Raw genomic sequence first — 15,946 nt, forward strand, 5'->3', positions numbered from 1 at the left:
GTGGTTACATCCGGGCGCCTGGAGGGAGAGGGAGGGCGGGGCGTGTCGCCTCGGTTCGTGAGCGCTACGGCCGCGGCTGCTGAGGGAGGTTGAGCCACTTGTGAGGCGTTGTTGAGGGGGAGCGACGTTCCGGGCGCTCGGTTATGGCGGTGAGTGGTGTTTGCTGCCGGGATTTTTGTAGGGAGACGAGTTGGGAAGGGGGCTGCTACGGGGCGGGAGGGAAGAGCGTGTGAGATGGGGAGGGCTGGGTCGGGAAGCCGTGTGCGCGGAGAGACAAAATGGCGCCCGCCGCTCCTTCGCTTGCCGGCGCCATGATGGGCCTCGGGAGGGGGTGGCCGCCTTTCACCCATTACTTCTGTCCTTGTTTCCAGAAGTTTCTGTTTCGTTTTTCTGGGCTTGGAGAGAAGCGAAGAGGCCTTGTGACTGAGGCCTTACCATTTCTTGGCTGGGGAGAGAAGTGTTACGGCTATAAGAGTGGGTGTTTCTCAGAGGAACTGTGGGGCGCAGATTCGCTGGGAGGGGATCGATTTGGCGGTTGGGCCATGCTCAGTTTTCGTTCATGTAGCTTTCCCTGCCTTACTATTTTTCTTTGTGTTTGGTCATAGGCCTGCTATTTTCAACATGTTTTTTGTACTTCATGATTAATTACTTGCCTCCATCCTCCTGTTTTTATGGTTAATATCGATAGGAAACGCCTCTGCTGTAGTTATCACTGTCCTTTATGTTCATACACGGCCTAGGAATGTAGCTTTATTTTATTTTAAAATCTGTGCGGCCTGCTAACATATGAAGGTGTTTGTCCCATGATTGAGTTGAAGAATCAGTAAGAGTAGTTATCAAACCCGATGTGGTTAATTTTTTTCAAAAGTCTTAAGTGGAAAAGAAAAAAGAAAGCCCAAACAAACAAGACTCTGAAGTGATAAAACTCTTCCAAGTTACCTTGAAGTACTTTGTGGTGTTTAATCTGGTATTTTAAATTCTTGTCTTAAAAGTTTGACCAGTGGTGAAACAGAACAAGAGAACCATAAACTTCTGGAGAAAATAAATACTTTTTAAAATGTTTTTTCGGTTTATATAACTTTACCTGTTATTCTTAACATAAAATTTTCTGTAAAAGGACTTTGCATTATCTTTGAGGTTCCTCTAAAGTGGTAGGTGGGGGGCTTGTTCAATGAAACAGTCTGTGGCCAATCTACATGTACTTCAAGAACTAAGACTAGTCTCTTTGAAGACTGTCATCAGTCTTTTGCTGTCTTTGTAGAGCTGGGAGATTTCTCTAAGGTGCAGTGCATGAGGGCATTAATGAGCAGCAATGTGTGTAAATAATGAGACTGGTAGCCTTGGACAATGTGGCAGTGGGTTCAATTTCAGTTGGGTACTATGTTTAAAAACCCAGTTAACTTAAGCTGTTAGCAGGTATTCTCTTTATCCTTCTAAAGTAATTTCAAAAAGTGAATTAATACAAATCTCAAAATTGCTTTGGAACTTCTAGCTGAGTCTTTTGGAAACCTTGGATGAAGGAGGGAGGGAGCGAGTAGAAGGGAGGGAAGTGCAGATAAGCAGATGATAGTATAGAATGCTGAGGATTGTGATGGCTGAGAGCACAAATAGGGGAGTCAGTTCCTACTCTTCATCTAATGTTGTGAAGTTTTTAGGATGGTGGGTGGTGTATCAGTAGTATTCAGAAGTTGTCACTTAGTTAAAGCTCCACTGCAGATGCAGTCGATGCTCTTGTCCATATGCTGGTGTGTTTCAAACTAGATGTCAGTATACCCTGCGAATGGAGAAGTGAACAGCTACTTTATCTCTCAGAGATTTTGCTATAGGTGTGTCTTTGTACAGCTGCAAATTAATAAAGAATTGGGCAGGCTAAGCAGTAGTAGCTGAAGCAAATCGAAAGATTTAGCTGTAGCATGTTATAAAGAAAATCTACCATTAATACCAATATATTGATGACAATCTGTAATATCTGTTGTGGCTTAAGAAAAACTGCTGCTTTATTTTCACAGTAATGAATATAAATCACCATTTGAGAGGATTTCACATGTTCAGTTTGCAAATAAAACCGCAGCTGGTAGAAAACCATGCAAGTTGGAGTCCTCTGCTACCCTAAATTATCATCATAAATAGCATTTCTGGGCTTAATTACGTTCTTAGTGAAATCTTCTGCAGCCGCATGATGTTCAGAAGGCTTGATTATGACTGCCGTTTACGTGATCAGAACAAGAGAGACCAGTGAATCTAAAGGCGTTAATGAAAGCACATTCACCTTTTCGGTGTGCACTTTTTCCATTTGGTTCCTTTCATTGCGTTGTACACCGGTTGTACATGTTTACTTGTGCCAACATCGAATCACAAAGCAGTCTTGACTGCTCTACACAAGATCAGTTTTTTGGCTCTAGTCCTCCTAGTTCAAGGTTTAGAAGGGATGTAGGGAGCATCTTGGTTTTTGTCACCTAAGGAAAATGTGATACAGGAATTGTTGGGACAGGTGGATGTGACCTATATGTACTCTCATACAAATACACATCTTTGCATAGAGATACTGTTTGAGGTTTTTCCTTATTCAAAAGTTAACTGTCTAACACTAATACAATATACCTCATTTAATTTCTCTTCCAAGCTCATTCTGTCTGTGGGGATTTTGTGCTATACCTCAGTAATGCCCTAACTTGTGAGGTGACTTATATCTGTTGGAACAGCATTGACCTTAAGTAATCTTAGTCATGTAAATGTTAAAAAGTAGTTGACCTACAAACACCACCACCATTTAGAGAAAGCTGTGGATCAGGGTTAACTGATATTCTCAAAAGCGCATGGAAAAAGTAAAATGCAGTCTAACGTAGTGGGAGAGCAAAATCTTATATATTAGTTCTCTTTAATCAAGTCTTGAAAAATCAGTCTATGCGGTTATACGGTTCTTTTGCCTAACTAATAATTGGATGGCTACTCACAAGATTGTCTTTACAGAAAATAATTTTAAGTGTGTCTTCAGAGGAAGTACTAAGTAAATAGTTTTTCTTGGTTTTCAGTCCTAAGTTTTGGGGTTTTAAATATTCTGTTTTCACGTGTAGGGTAGTGATACAGAACGAGATGGAGTAGCCCCAGAAAAGTCATCTCCAGAAAGAGAGAAGAAAAAGGAACAATCAGATGCCTCTAGTTCTCCGAGAACATCAAAGCATCATTATTCAAGATCACGCTCACGGTCAAGGGAAAGAAGACGGAAGTCAGGTATAGTCTTCATATAAGCAAAGTTGCTTAGTAATGTTTTGGTGTATGCTTGTAGAACTGAAATATCTTTAAAGCTCTTGTGGAAAAAATATACAGATTTAGCTCTAGTAATTTGTTAGAATTGGGAAAAAATTAAGCTACTAATTTTGGGTTTGTATCTTAAATACACTATATTGAAACTTCTCAATTTTAATGGTAGAAGTGCTGAGGAAAAAGGTCTTATCAGTGTTCAGGATAAGGGGCAGGACACAAATACACACAACACCCAACAGAAAGCCATACTACTTTGTCTTCATTTTAATTAGATATGCTTAAACTGGGATAATACCCTTGCATGGTTGTAACAAAAATAAGGTAACCTGGTGTAACGACTGGAGTATGACATGGGCTAGTTTTTCACTGTCAGAGCTTAAATAAATGCAAAAAAGAACTGCGGATAACAGCTAGAGTTTGCTTTCTGCAGTAGCTATTTGATTAGTGCTATTTGTTTTCTAAATCTATTCTTGACTTTGGGGAGTGGAATAACTGAAAGGAACTAGAAAGATGATAGCCAGCGGATCTCCTCTTTAACTTGGTAAATGACAGTAAATTCTTCTTCTCTAGATACCGAAGGAAGAAAACACAGAAGCCGGAGCAGAAGCAAAGAGGTAATTAACACTTTGTAGCGTTTAGGTAATTGTACAATACATCTTTAAAAGTATCTTGTAGTAATGCACATATGTGTAAACCTATATAAATGACTTTATGGTAAGTACCAGAAATTGGAAACTTTAAGCTTAAAAATGGATATGGAGATCCTTTCATAGTGAAGCATGATTGCAGCCATCATGTTGACAAGGTAATAGTTTTATAGAAAAATGCTTTCAGATCCTAGTAAATTAATTTCTTTTTTTTTTTTTTGTGGAAACAGCCAAAAGAAAGAATTCATGTGGAGAAGTAGAATGGTGTTCTTGATGACTTTCACAGAGCTTCCATTAACCAAAAGCCTTGGGTGGCTTTATTCCTGGCCAATGTTCAGGACTTTCAGTGATACATACCCATCTACTTAAGTATATTAAAAATAATTCCCCACCTGACTGAGCTCTGTTTATTGCATCCTTTAATTGTAAAGACTGTCATAGCTTGGCAAACAAGCTGAGTCAGCTGGAAACATGACAGTAGCAGCAAAAATTTCAGAGAGCTGTCTCTTTTTTTTTTTTTTTTTTTTTTTTTTTAAATAAGTATGTGTATGTATATAGGGGAGTGAAAAGAGACAGCGTCAATAATACCTTGAAAATAACTGGCTTACACACCAGAGGAGAGATGAAACAAGCAAACGAGGAGCATCGAAATAGTCACAAAGAAGCTTAAGCCATGTGGGGCAATAGCAGGCTGGGTCAGATGAGGGACTTCTTAACTTTTAACCTGGGTCAGGAACTTCTTCCCCCATTCCAATGGAAGCTCTGTTTAAAAAAGGAGGAAAAAAAAAAAAGGAAAAATAATCTAGGAGAGTTTTTGTGAAATTGAATATATTGTTTAGCTCACATGATAACATTTCTATAATAAATCATACTCAGCGTGCTAATGCGCGAAGAGACTGAACTGAAGACGCTGCAGACTCAGATAGCAAAATTATAAGCCTACTTCATGATAAGGTAACTATTAGTCATTCAAACTCATATTTCCCTTAAAAATATCTTAAATCCGTTATGGGATATAATGGTGGTTTATTACTAAGTGTGTGCCTGGAAGATGTGATTTTAAAAAAAAACAAACACAAACACTTTTTAATGTTTTTTAAAAATGTCCTTGGTTAAAATTATGTCCAGTGTTTTGCCATGCTGTTGGATCTAATCTTACACGATTTATTTAGCAATCTCTTAAGTTTCACAGTGAACAGATGAGGAATGATGTCCCACAGTAGATTTACTGTTTCCATTCACTTGCAAGATTAAGCTCTTTGTAGGCTAAATACTGAATATCAGTAATTCTTTTTAATATGTGTATCAGAACATCTACTTAAGTACATACTTAAAATTAATGTACAGGTAACATTTCAAACTTCAGATGTGTTTTTATGTAACAACTGATTATGCAAGGAGTTAAACACTGTAAAAGCAGGAAAAATACCTAACATCGTTGTATACTTGAAGAACTATAATCAAATGTATTTAGGAATGATATATATTAATAAGGAGTTAGAAAGGCTTGGATAAATAGATATAAGCTAATTATAGCATCTTCTCCAGACTTGTTTCTTTTGAGAGAGAGTTAAGATTATAGGAAAGGTTTCATGAGTAGTTAACCGATTTATAGATAAGCAAAAAAACTCTGAAGATTTGGGTTTTAGTCTAAAATTAATGTATCATGCTTAAATTGTGACTTGAAACAAAACATTATTTAAACATAAGACTTAAGTGGGCTATGCTTTTGTGCTAGAGAGATTTTAAAATAAGCTGGATATATTAAGAAAAGGTGTTGATGTCATGACTTAGTCTCCAAGGAAAACATTGGCAAAAATCAGGCCTGACCTTGCTAAGTATTTTTGGCATTGTGGCTATAAAAAGGAATCTTTTTTTAAGAGATACTGCAGGAAGAAATTGCGGTATAGTGGAACAGCATATCTTTAATTTAAAACTACTGTGGGAGGTCTCAGAGTGATGCATGTTAGTTTTAAATACTAAAAATGGGATGTCAGCCATGTAACTTATTACTTTGCTTTTTAAAAACTGTTTGAAGTTACTGACTGAAGAGAGTTTTGCTCTAAAAATTAATTATCTAATGATGGATATAAAAATTGTTCTAGTTCTAAAAGCAAAATAGTCTATGTCGGCAACTATGTGTGGTTTTTAGTAACTTTCTACATGGTAGGCTTAGGCAAATATTAAATATTCACTACAAATGTGTGTGTGTGTATATATATGCATATTCATAAATTGTCAGGTACTTAAGATAGGTACTTATTTTGTGTTTGGAATGGACACAGTAACTGAGAATGACAGTTGTTTTTGTTACAATGCTGTGAACTCTTATATGGAAACACTGTAAAGATACCTTGATGGATGGTTTAAAAATCCTTTAGACAGTGGGGAGGAGGGAAAAGGGGGGAAAAATTCTAGCGTGCATTTGCAGCTTTGGGTAGTTGGTGGCATTAGGTAAAATAGCCATCACTCATGATTGAGTCACACTCCTAAGGTTACTAATGTTGCATCACAACTTATCATTTTTTATCTTCTGATACCCATACTAACTCTCTTTGTTGCACTATTTTCCTGAAAGAACCAACTTCTTCTTAAAACAGGCAAGAAGACATGAATCCAAAGAGAAGTCCTCCAAGAAGCACAAATCTGAAGACCACAATGACAAAGAACATTCTTCTGACAAGGGAAGAGATAGCCTAAATTCATCTGAAAATGGTGAGGATAGACATAAACGCAAAGAGAGAAAATCATCAAGAGGGAGGAGTCATTCAAGATCCAGGTCTCGTGAAAGGTAAGTTGTTTTACATGATTATTCTTTAAGTGCATTTGCAAAAGCAGTGTTTGGAATTTGTGTAGACTTCTGAAGTACAGTTAAATTATATTATTGACCTAATTTAACTCTAAGGCATCAATTTATATTGCATGTTTCAGTTTTCATTGGGTAGTGCATTTGCTGCTACTTGAGTTTTTTCAGATTGGTTCTGAGTAAAAGCTCAAAATATCTCTAAGGCTTTATATAGGTGATCTGTCTTGTGTTTATAATTAGTATACACAGCATAGAAAACTTATAAACAGAGTCTATTTAAATGTTCCCTGTTGTCAGTGACAGGGAAGAAAATACACCTTAGCAATGTCATGGCTTTTTACCTCCTAAATCAAGAGCTTGCCCAGAGACAATGCTATCTAAGCCTCCTTGCGCGGTAGGCCTCCCAGCACGCTCTCATGGTAGGAGAATTGCTTGGAACAAACAGGTTGCTGCCAGCAGAACTTATCAGCCAGCTCTGCTCATAGCTGAGGGATCTGTAGCAAACATGATAGCAAATAACAAGCTTCAGGTAATGATACGCTGAGGGACTGCATGTGACTCACAAGCTGAAATTCGGGCAACTCTTCCCTAAGGTCTTGGAAGACCATGGGGAGGAGAAGTGTTGTTGCCTTAAGTTTAAGACTCCTGCATCAGATTAGTTTGGCCGTGTATTTGTTTTGAGATGAACACTTTAATGAATAACTAAAAATAGCTCTATTGATGAGTGTGATTCTTCATGTAAACTCTGCGTGTCTGTGGCTGGTAGTGGTTGGTTCCTTTCCCATTTCATATCCTGGTCTTACAACTTAAAACTGTTCCAGGCATGAACTCTTCTGTGTGTAGTTTGCAGTCTCCCCACTTCGCCTGATGCGTTTTGCCCTGTGGTGACAAACCTGTGTGTAAGTCCTTAAGTAAAAGCTGAATTTAAACATGAGAATATATGTAAGAATTTGGGACATGTGTTTCAGACGTCATCGTAGTAGAAGTCGTGATAGGAAAAAATCCCGATCTCGCAGCAGAGAGAGAAAACGACGTATAAGATCTCGTTCTAGATCAAGATCTAGACACAGACATAGAAGTAGAAGTAAAAGCAGAACTAGGAGTAGAAGCAGGTGAGTGTTGACTTCCGTATATGCTTAGTGGTGGTGTTTGGTTGGAATGTTCTGTGGCGGGCTGATGTATAGAAGAACGATGGGTTTGTCAGTTAATGTGTGTTCAGTGTAACTAAATGTGTTTGGCTTTTTCCTGGCTGTATTGATACAATGCATAAAGGACTGGATAGTTTGCATACACTTATAGAAATATTTGTCGTAGACAAGTGTCTCAGATTCTCAGGTTTTCACAGTATGATTTCGTGTTGGCAATTAGAAGTTTTTAACTAGGTATTTTATGACTATTCTATAAAACCACCATTTTAGAAGTTTTGACTATTGAAGGAAAGTAAATAACTTAATATTCTGAGTAGTAATGATTACCACGGTTCAAACTCCTTTTGGTTTCTTATACTATAACTGAATTTACTCTTTTAAATAGGATATTTAAGTGGGAAAAACTGAAGAATAAGATACAACTCTTCTGTGTGTTTGATACAAGAGTAGTGTGGTTGACAAAGCACTACTTTAAAAATACTATTGTATTTATCTCTTTTGTTGGTGTGTGTATATATCGTAAAAAGGAAGTTTAACTGGGAATTGCTGGGTGTCAGGGCAGATGCTCTGATCAGAAGCTAATCCTGATCAGCTCCGCAAAGTTCGTGTAAAAATTTGTCTTGTCTGTGAACTGGCACAGTTAGTGTAGTGTTAAGGTGAAGTTTGAGTCAGATGAACTATTTCTGATCTGAAAGTACTATTCTGTGTTAGTGATTACCAACCCCCTTTTGTCAAGTTCAGCATCAGAATATTTATTGTGTTAGTTTTTCTCTCTATCTTGGGTGCTTCCATTTCTTCCTTTAACTTAAATTCTAGAAGCACAGACTGAAACACTCTAGCTAGACACATACTGGCTTATTCCAGGTCTGTCTGATAAGAGTTGAGATCCGTGTCTTGCCTGGGATATGCTAGAGTTGAGGTTTTCATCACTGTATAGAAGTTAATGTTTTCCAATACTGATGAATCATTCAGTATTTTCATGTAAAGTTCTGAGTCTATTTGTGTGTCACCTTTGCATCCTTAACACCCTGTAGGATTTTCTGAATGAGTAAGCTGAAATACAACTTAATGACTACTACAGTTGTGTTTTTTTTCACCTCCTACTTCTTTAAAGTAAAACAAGTAGTTTGAATGCAAATTGGTGTCCTGTCAGAGCTCCCAAGAAAGTGTTGCCAGTGTTGCAGTTGATTTTAGTAGTATTTTCACTAGAGTATTTTAAATTGCGTATTTAAAGGGTGTAGAAGTTGGTTATGACTTCTCAACATTACGATGGATCATTGGAGACTTAAGAATATAGCACACTCGTGTAATGCTACAACACCACCCATGAAACTGTTAAGAAGACTTCTTTCTGAAGATCTAGTTGAATTACATGGTTTGTGTTATACTTTATTTTGGCACGCAGTTTCTACCAAACTTTCAGCTGGGGTGAGTAGAGCTGGGTTTTCAGTTGGGCGTACATGTTACATTAATGGTATTTAAGCCACCTTCATCATGATGTGTAAGGCTTCAGTTCCACATTATTTCCAGTGACAGATGATGTGCACTTACTGTTTTTATGTCGCTTTGAACGTTTTGTGTTTAATGGCTCCATGAAAACTTCACATTCCAGAAGAGTTTTTTGCTTCTGCAGTGGAATTCAAATTACCTAAAACAGAACAGAAAATGTGGGCGGAAAAAGGAAGGGAGCTTAAGAATTTCTTCAGCTGGACATACTGCAAGAATCCATTTATTTTAAGTACTGTTTTTGTCTCACAAATCGTGGAGAAGGAAAATAAGTGAGGTATAAGTTTTTTGACAGTAGCTAGAACACTTCCATCAAGTCCTGGGCTCAGATAAAGGCTTTGGAAAGAAAATTATGGGGTAAGCCTCAAGGAAAACTCTTCACAAGCCAGACAAATAGGATGTGAAAACTTAAAACTCAACTGTGAAATTAATTCCCTCAGTCACGAAATGCAATATTTGTTGTGTTACAGTTAACGGGCTATGGCAGAAGCATTTGTAAACAGTAGAGCTTGACCTTCTCTTGATGGTTCTTTGCATAATCTCAAGCTCAAGTTTTCAGGTGATCTGTCCTCACTAGCATTTAAACTAATCTTTTTGTTCTGTGAGTGTCTAGACCCTTCTGGCAGTTCTTCTGTGGCATTGCACTGATTAAATGCTAGGTGGAAAACGTGACACCATCTGCTTGTTTCAATGGAAATAGTTAAATACAAAAGCTCAAATATTTATTTCCTTGATGTTTACCAGTGCAGTAAAGCATCAGACCAAAGACAAGACCAAACTACAATAGTCAGCACGGGAAAAATGAAGGTATCTTTGAAACATGCATTACATCTTATCTCAGGAATGCAGATCTGTCACTTCCCAGTGCCTGAATCTGCATCTTGTCATCTTCTATGAAAAGATAAGTCTCGCCTCCTTTGTATTCTACCAGATTTGTCATGTAAACACGGATCTCTTTTTGTAACTTCAGTCTACGTTTCATGTTTGTACATGCTCCCCAAGTTGCAAACAGAAGAAACAGAGTATATGCCATTTAAAGTGACTGTTGTCATGTTAGCTATTATCTCAAATGGTTGATAATAACATTTAAGTATAAAATTGCAGAAACATCTTTGTGCATCTCAACTTACTGTTTATGGCAAATCTGGGAAAAATGTGAGTGATATCTCCTGTAATTTAAGCTTTGTTGGACACTTCCAGTATCTGTGACTTCTTTAAAAGTCAGTGTCAGAGGCTTAAACAGGGATAAACCCTTATCTCTTGTATGTAGATATTAACGATCCTAGCAAAGAGAATTACTGCTAATAGTACTTTATATGTGTATTTTGAGTGGCTGTTGCTTAGATGGGACTAGATGTATATGTCATAAAAGCAACTTCTACTTGGGAGGAGGTGGGGAGAAGGTTACTATAGGAGAATTGAACTGAATGTTTTGGTATTTTACTTAAAAATACATGTTAACTGGGTTCTTTTCAGATTGTCAGGCACCAGATAATGCATGCTTCGTAGTTCTCTGCACAGTGCTGTCATCCTCAAGAGCAGACCTGAGACAAATCACGTGTGTTTAAACCATTTAGCTTGATAGCCTCCCTCAAACGCTTGTCCAAAGCACGCTCACTGAAGTCTGCAGAGGGGAGAGGAATCATAACTTCCCCTAGTACTATTTCAGTTTTTTAATTGGGCATCTTCAAAATGCTCATTTTTAACATAATTATAGTGCTGTGAAGTCCCTTATGGTTTTAAGCATTCTTGTAATTTGATCCATTTTACAGTTTTCTTGCAATTGACTTTTTCTGTTACCAGGTTTTAGAATGAAGATCTCTAGAGCAGATCTGTTTGTTCTAAACACTAAGTATAAGAGGGTATATGAATATTCAGAATTACACATTCTGTTACATATTACAGTTGGGAATCTTCAGTTTTAGCTCTGTCTTGTGACAAGGCAAGTGTGACTTTTACACTGTTGTAGTGTAATCTATATGAAAGCTGTTCTGGAGAGCTCTCCAAATTAATCATTAAGCAATTCTTCAGAGCTGTGATCAAATACTTTATGAAATGTTAAGGTATATAAGTACCTTCATTGTTCTAGCAACTCTGTTAAATTTGGTTACAGAGAGCGAAAGAAAAGAATTGAAAAGCCCCGAAGGTTCAGCAGGAGTCATAGCCGGAGTCCGAGTCCGCCACCTTTTCGGGGACGAAATACAGCTATGGATGCACAGGAAGCGTTAGCCAGAAGGTCAGAAACTGTTATGATTTTAATAATGTGACATAAATAAGCTGCTGCTCTTGGTTTTGCATGTCTAAATATTTTTTTTTTCTCATGTACTTATTTCTAGACTGGAAAGAGCAAAGAAACTGCAAGAACAAAGAGAGAAAGAAATGGTTGAAAAACAGAAGCAACAGGAAATGGCTGCAGGTAGTGCATGTGTATTATATTAATTACTAAACAGTAGTGTGACTGGAAGGATAGGGTAGGCTTATGTGCTGAGCGTTACAGTCCTGTCCAACAGGCTGGAGAGGTGGGCTTCTGAAAAACCCATGGAGTTCAACAAGACCAAGTGCAGAGTCCTGCATGTGGGTTGGGGCAATCCCAAGCACAGACACAGGCTGGGTGAAGAGTGGATTGGAAGCAGTCCTGCTGAGAAGGACTTGTGTTATTAGTGGATGAAAAACTGACTATGAGCCAGCAATATGTGCTTGCAGCCCAGAAAGCCACCCGTGTGCTGGGCTGTATTGAGAGCAGTGTGGCCAGCAGGTCGAGGGAGGGAATTCTCCCCCTCTAGTCCATCTTGTGAGACCCCCCTGCAGTGCTGTGTCCAGCTCTGGGGGCACCAACATCAGAAGGCCACAGACCTGCTCGAGCAGGGCCAGAGGAGGCCACGAAGATGTTTGGGGGGCTGGAGCACCTCCCCTGTGAGGACAGGCTGAGAGAGTTGGGGGTTCAGCTGGAGAAGAGAAGGCTCCAGGGAGACCTTAGAGCGGCCTCCCAGGACTAAAAGGGGCTACAGGAAAGGGGGGAGGGACTCTTGATCAGGGGGTGTAGGAATAGGACGAGGGGAAATGGTTTTAAACTGGAAGAAGGGAGATTTGGATTAGATCTAAGGAAGAAATTCTTCCCTGTGAGGGTGGTGAGGCCCTGGCACAGGTTTCCCAGAGAAGCTGTGGCTGCCCCCTCCCTGGAAGGGTTCAAGGCCAGGTTGGCCGGGGCTTTGGGCAACCTGGGCTAGTGGAAGGTGTCCCTGCCCGGGGCAGGGGGGTGGAACTAGATGATCTTTAAGGTCCCTTCCAACCCAAACCAGTCTGTGATTCTATGTGCAGGTTGTCTTTCTGAATAATTGTTAACTTGGTCCATATATAAGAACCACAACTAGAACAAAGAAATGTTTGGACTCTGCTGCCGCGCCCCCCCCCCCCCCCCCCAAAAAAAAAAAAAAACAACCCAAACATGAAACTCCAACAAAAATGGTCAGGATTTCTTACCACTTATCAAGTATACAACAAAAACACTGTATGTTAAGCTGGTAAATGATTTCATGATGGTCATTGGACTCTTCTTTTATGCATCATTAAGGAAGAGTTTGAAAGCTGTTACCAGCTCTCAGGGGTATTTAGAAGCATGAGGTACATTAGTTTCACTTTTAGTTCTGGTTTACCGAAACTATTGCAGACTTGTTTCTTAACTTACAAATAACATGTATTTTATCATGCATTTGTTATCTGGACATTTTCAACTTACTTCTGATGAGGGGAAGTGTTTGTTTGGGGTTTTGGAAGGTTTGCTTTGTTTTCCAAAAAGTCTGAACCTACTGTCTGATAGCATGTCACCTTTCTTCTTCAGCAGCTGCAGCCACTGGAGGTTCCGTTATTAATGTTGCTGCTCTTCTGGCATCGGGAACACAAGTAACTCCTCAAATAGCAATGGCAGCTCAGATGGCAGCACTACAAGCAAAAGCACTAGCAGAGACTGGAATAGCTGTGCCTAGCTATTATAACCCAGCAGCAGTGAATCCAATGAAATTTGCTGAGCAAGAGAAAAAGCGGAAGATGCTTTGGCAAGGCAAAAAGGAAGGGGTAATGTTGTCCTTTCTTACTTTCATAAAACTTGTTTGGAAACACCTTGTGCTCAGTTTAGGATTGCTTATTAGTGTTATTTCCAGCAAAACTACTTTCAGACCTGTTACCAAGTTTCCCTATTAACAGCAGCCCAAGGTAAAACTTGAGTAGTGAAAGGAGTAAGATAACTAGACCTTCAGTGACAAATGATTGTGACACAAGCCTCAGGAAAACCCCTAATGTCATAAAACTTGAGATATAATTGGATCTTAATGTTACTTTTGTCATTTTCCCTACAACTTGCAACTAAATTCAAATACAGATGCACTTGTTTTTACTGAAAAGTGATGGCTAAGGTATAGAAACGTAATCAACCACTCCTTTCTGTGACTATAGAGATTTTTCATGTGATTGTTGCATCCTGTCCAATTCCAGACTTCAAAAATGAGGCTGCAAACCTTGCTAGTAACTTTTCAGTTCATTACTAACACTAACAAAAGTTATAAATACAAATAAGCCTTCAGACTTTTATGCCGTGTCAAATAAATGCTCTTGCAATTAGTGAAGTATAGATCACCAAATAGAAAAGCTCCTGTTGTGGTTGCTTTTTCAGAAGGTCACTGGATTTGAGTACAGGTTTTGCCTGCTGATAGTACGGAAAATTGGCGCTTTAATATTTGTGATTTTGTCTTTCGACACACTATGCTAGTATAGAAGTGCACGTGTTACATTAATTATCATTATGTGACTGCATGTGACAAGCTCACTTAGCTTTTCGCAGGCTGTTTCGTAAAATGTGGAAAACTGAAACTGGTTCATGTGGCATGGATGGGGGGCAAAAGGGAGGGAAGAAGAAACCTGAATGCTGTCTAAGCATTTCTTCCTGAATTGTGCTGTATACTGATCAATTGTAATAAGCAAATTCATTTTTCCGTAATTCACTTTAAGCGTGCATTCTGACAAGGTTTATGGAAATGAGTACGCTCTACCCAAGTGAAGAACATACCTCCATTTTGAAACCTGTGGTTAAGCAGATTTCCCTCGCAGAGTTTCTGTGAGCCTGCTGCAGCAATGTCACAAAGATATGACTTGGAAACCTTTTACTTCAGCCGTGCTAGCGCTACCCAATGGGCTCATTTTTAATGCTGCTTTTTTGCCTGCTACTGTATGGTGATATTAATGGACGCTTACATAAAAAGGTGATACATTTTTGTGTTTTTTGACTTGTACAGGACAAATCACAGTCTGCAGAAATATGGGAAAAGCTAAATTTTGGAAACAAGGACCAGAATGTCAAATTCAGAAAACTTATGGGCATTAAGGTAAAGAGTTCTGAATGTATAATTTAAGTTTATTATTAATTGTAGGATAGTAGTGATTTCTTTATTTTGAAGTGTACCGTAACCAGTAAAGATGTTAACCTGATACTACCTGATGTAGTTAAGAATTTAAGTATTTCTCATGAAAGTTCACAAGCCACATCTAATTCTGAATTCAGTTCAGATTCTAGAAATTCATTATGTTTCTGGCTAACAAGGCAACTGTTTTGATCTGTAACAGTGGTAACCAATATTCATAATGTGATAAACAGTATTACTTTGTATAGATAGAGACATTTATTTGAATGAGTTAGAAGGAACTTGATGAAGGCCTTTATGTGTTTCTTGACAGTGAGAGCTATGCTCCAGCCATAAAACCAAATGCTTGAATTCTTACTAGCTTTTGAAAACAACAGAGCAAAATTGTTATGTTTAGGGCACCTGTAGTATATGTAAACACCACTTCCTACACAACTAATGTTTGTTTTCTTCTGTCTGATTTCTAGAGTGAGGATGAAGCTGGCTGTAGCTCTGTTGATGAAGAGAGTTACAAAACGCTGAAACAACAGGAGGAGGTTTTCAGAAATCTAGATGCACAGTATGAAATGGCAAGATCACAGACTCATACGCAAAGAGGAATGGGATTGGGGTTTACATCTTCAATGCGAGGAATGGATGCTGTTTGAAAAAAAAAAAAAAAAAGCAGTTTTAAAGTTTGGGACTATGGAAGGTTCTTGTTCAAATGTTGGGTCCTTGTTCACCAAAAAGCTAGCATTCTAGCTTGCATGGGTGTTGCATTGACTTTAATTTATTGAAAAATACAATTTTTTTGTAAATATCAGATCAGTGATACTGGTGTTAGTGTTGTAATCAGGTTATACCCACTTCCATTAAACTTGACAGAACTATAGAAGGACAGTATTTTTTAGTTAAAGTTCTACTTTTCAAACCAAGCAGCAGATGGGATAAACTCATACATGGATATTTCGTGTCCACTGTCTTGTGTACTTTTGTACTTTAACCTTGTACAGTTATTTCCAATTCTTGAAACATGAAAGAAACATTGTGTAGATGTTATTTAGCAGTCTGGGCCAATAGGCACATAATCCAGTGCAAAAAACCTGGTTAATAATAAAGACATTTTTTTCTCTAAGGTCTTACTTTATGTTAATTAAGTTGTCTTTTGGGCCAAACTCTAAGGAA

The 15,946-nt window shown here is 38.4% G+C and overlaps 1 protein-coding gene across 5 annotated transcripts; it reads left to right on the top strand.

Annotated features, from left to right (window-relative positions):
• The first annotated feature begins 18 nt into the window (after window positions 1-18).
• Window positions 19-15,896, top strand: RSRC2 (arginine and serine rich coiled-coil 2). 5 transcript variants are annotated; one of them, XM_074844727.1, is made up of 10 exons: window positions 19-149; window positions 3,075-3,231; window positions 3,835-3,878; window positions 6,512-6,702; window positions 7,686-7,829; window positions 11,485-11,607; window positions 11,708-11,787; window positions 13,213-13,442; window positions 14,657-14,746; window positions 15,250-15,896. In XM_074844727.1, exons 1-10 carry the CDS (start codon window positions 144-146, stop codon window positions 15,427-15,429), a joined length of 1,245 nt encoding a protein of 414 aa, XP_074700828.1. In that variant the 5' UTR covers window positions 19-143; the 3' UTR covers window positions 15,430-15,896. The 5 variants fall into 5 exon arrangements, with proteins under 5 accessions (XP_074700828.1, XP_074700831.1, XP_074700829.1 ...); XM_074844728.1 differs by having other exon boundaries at window positions 20-149; window positions 6,490-6,702; window positions 13,210-13,442; XM_074844726.1 differs by having other exon boundaries at window positions 21-149; window positions 13,210-13,442.
• The last annotated feature ends 50 nt before the right edge of the window (window positions 15,897-15,946 follow it).

Source organism: Strix aluco, chromosome 18 (assembly GCF_031877795.1).
Source record: "Strix aluco isolate bStrAlu1 chromosome 18, bStrAlu1.hap1, whole genome shotgun sequence".
Taxonomy (NCBI): Eukaryota; Metazoa; Chordata; class Aves; order Strigiformes; family Strigidae; genus Strix; species Strix aluco.

Coding starts and splice junctions, on each gene's coding strand:
- RSRC2 (XM_074844726.1), top strand. Junction 3,232..3,834: donor GGAAAGAAGACGGAAGTCAG/GTATAGTCTTCA, acceptor CTTCTTCTCTAG/ATACCGAAGGAAGAAAACAC. Junction 14,747..15,249: donor GAAAACTTATGGGCATTAAG/GTAAAGAGTTCT, acceptor TCTGATTTCTAG/AGTGAGGATGAAGCTGGCTG.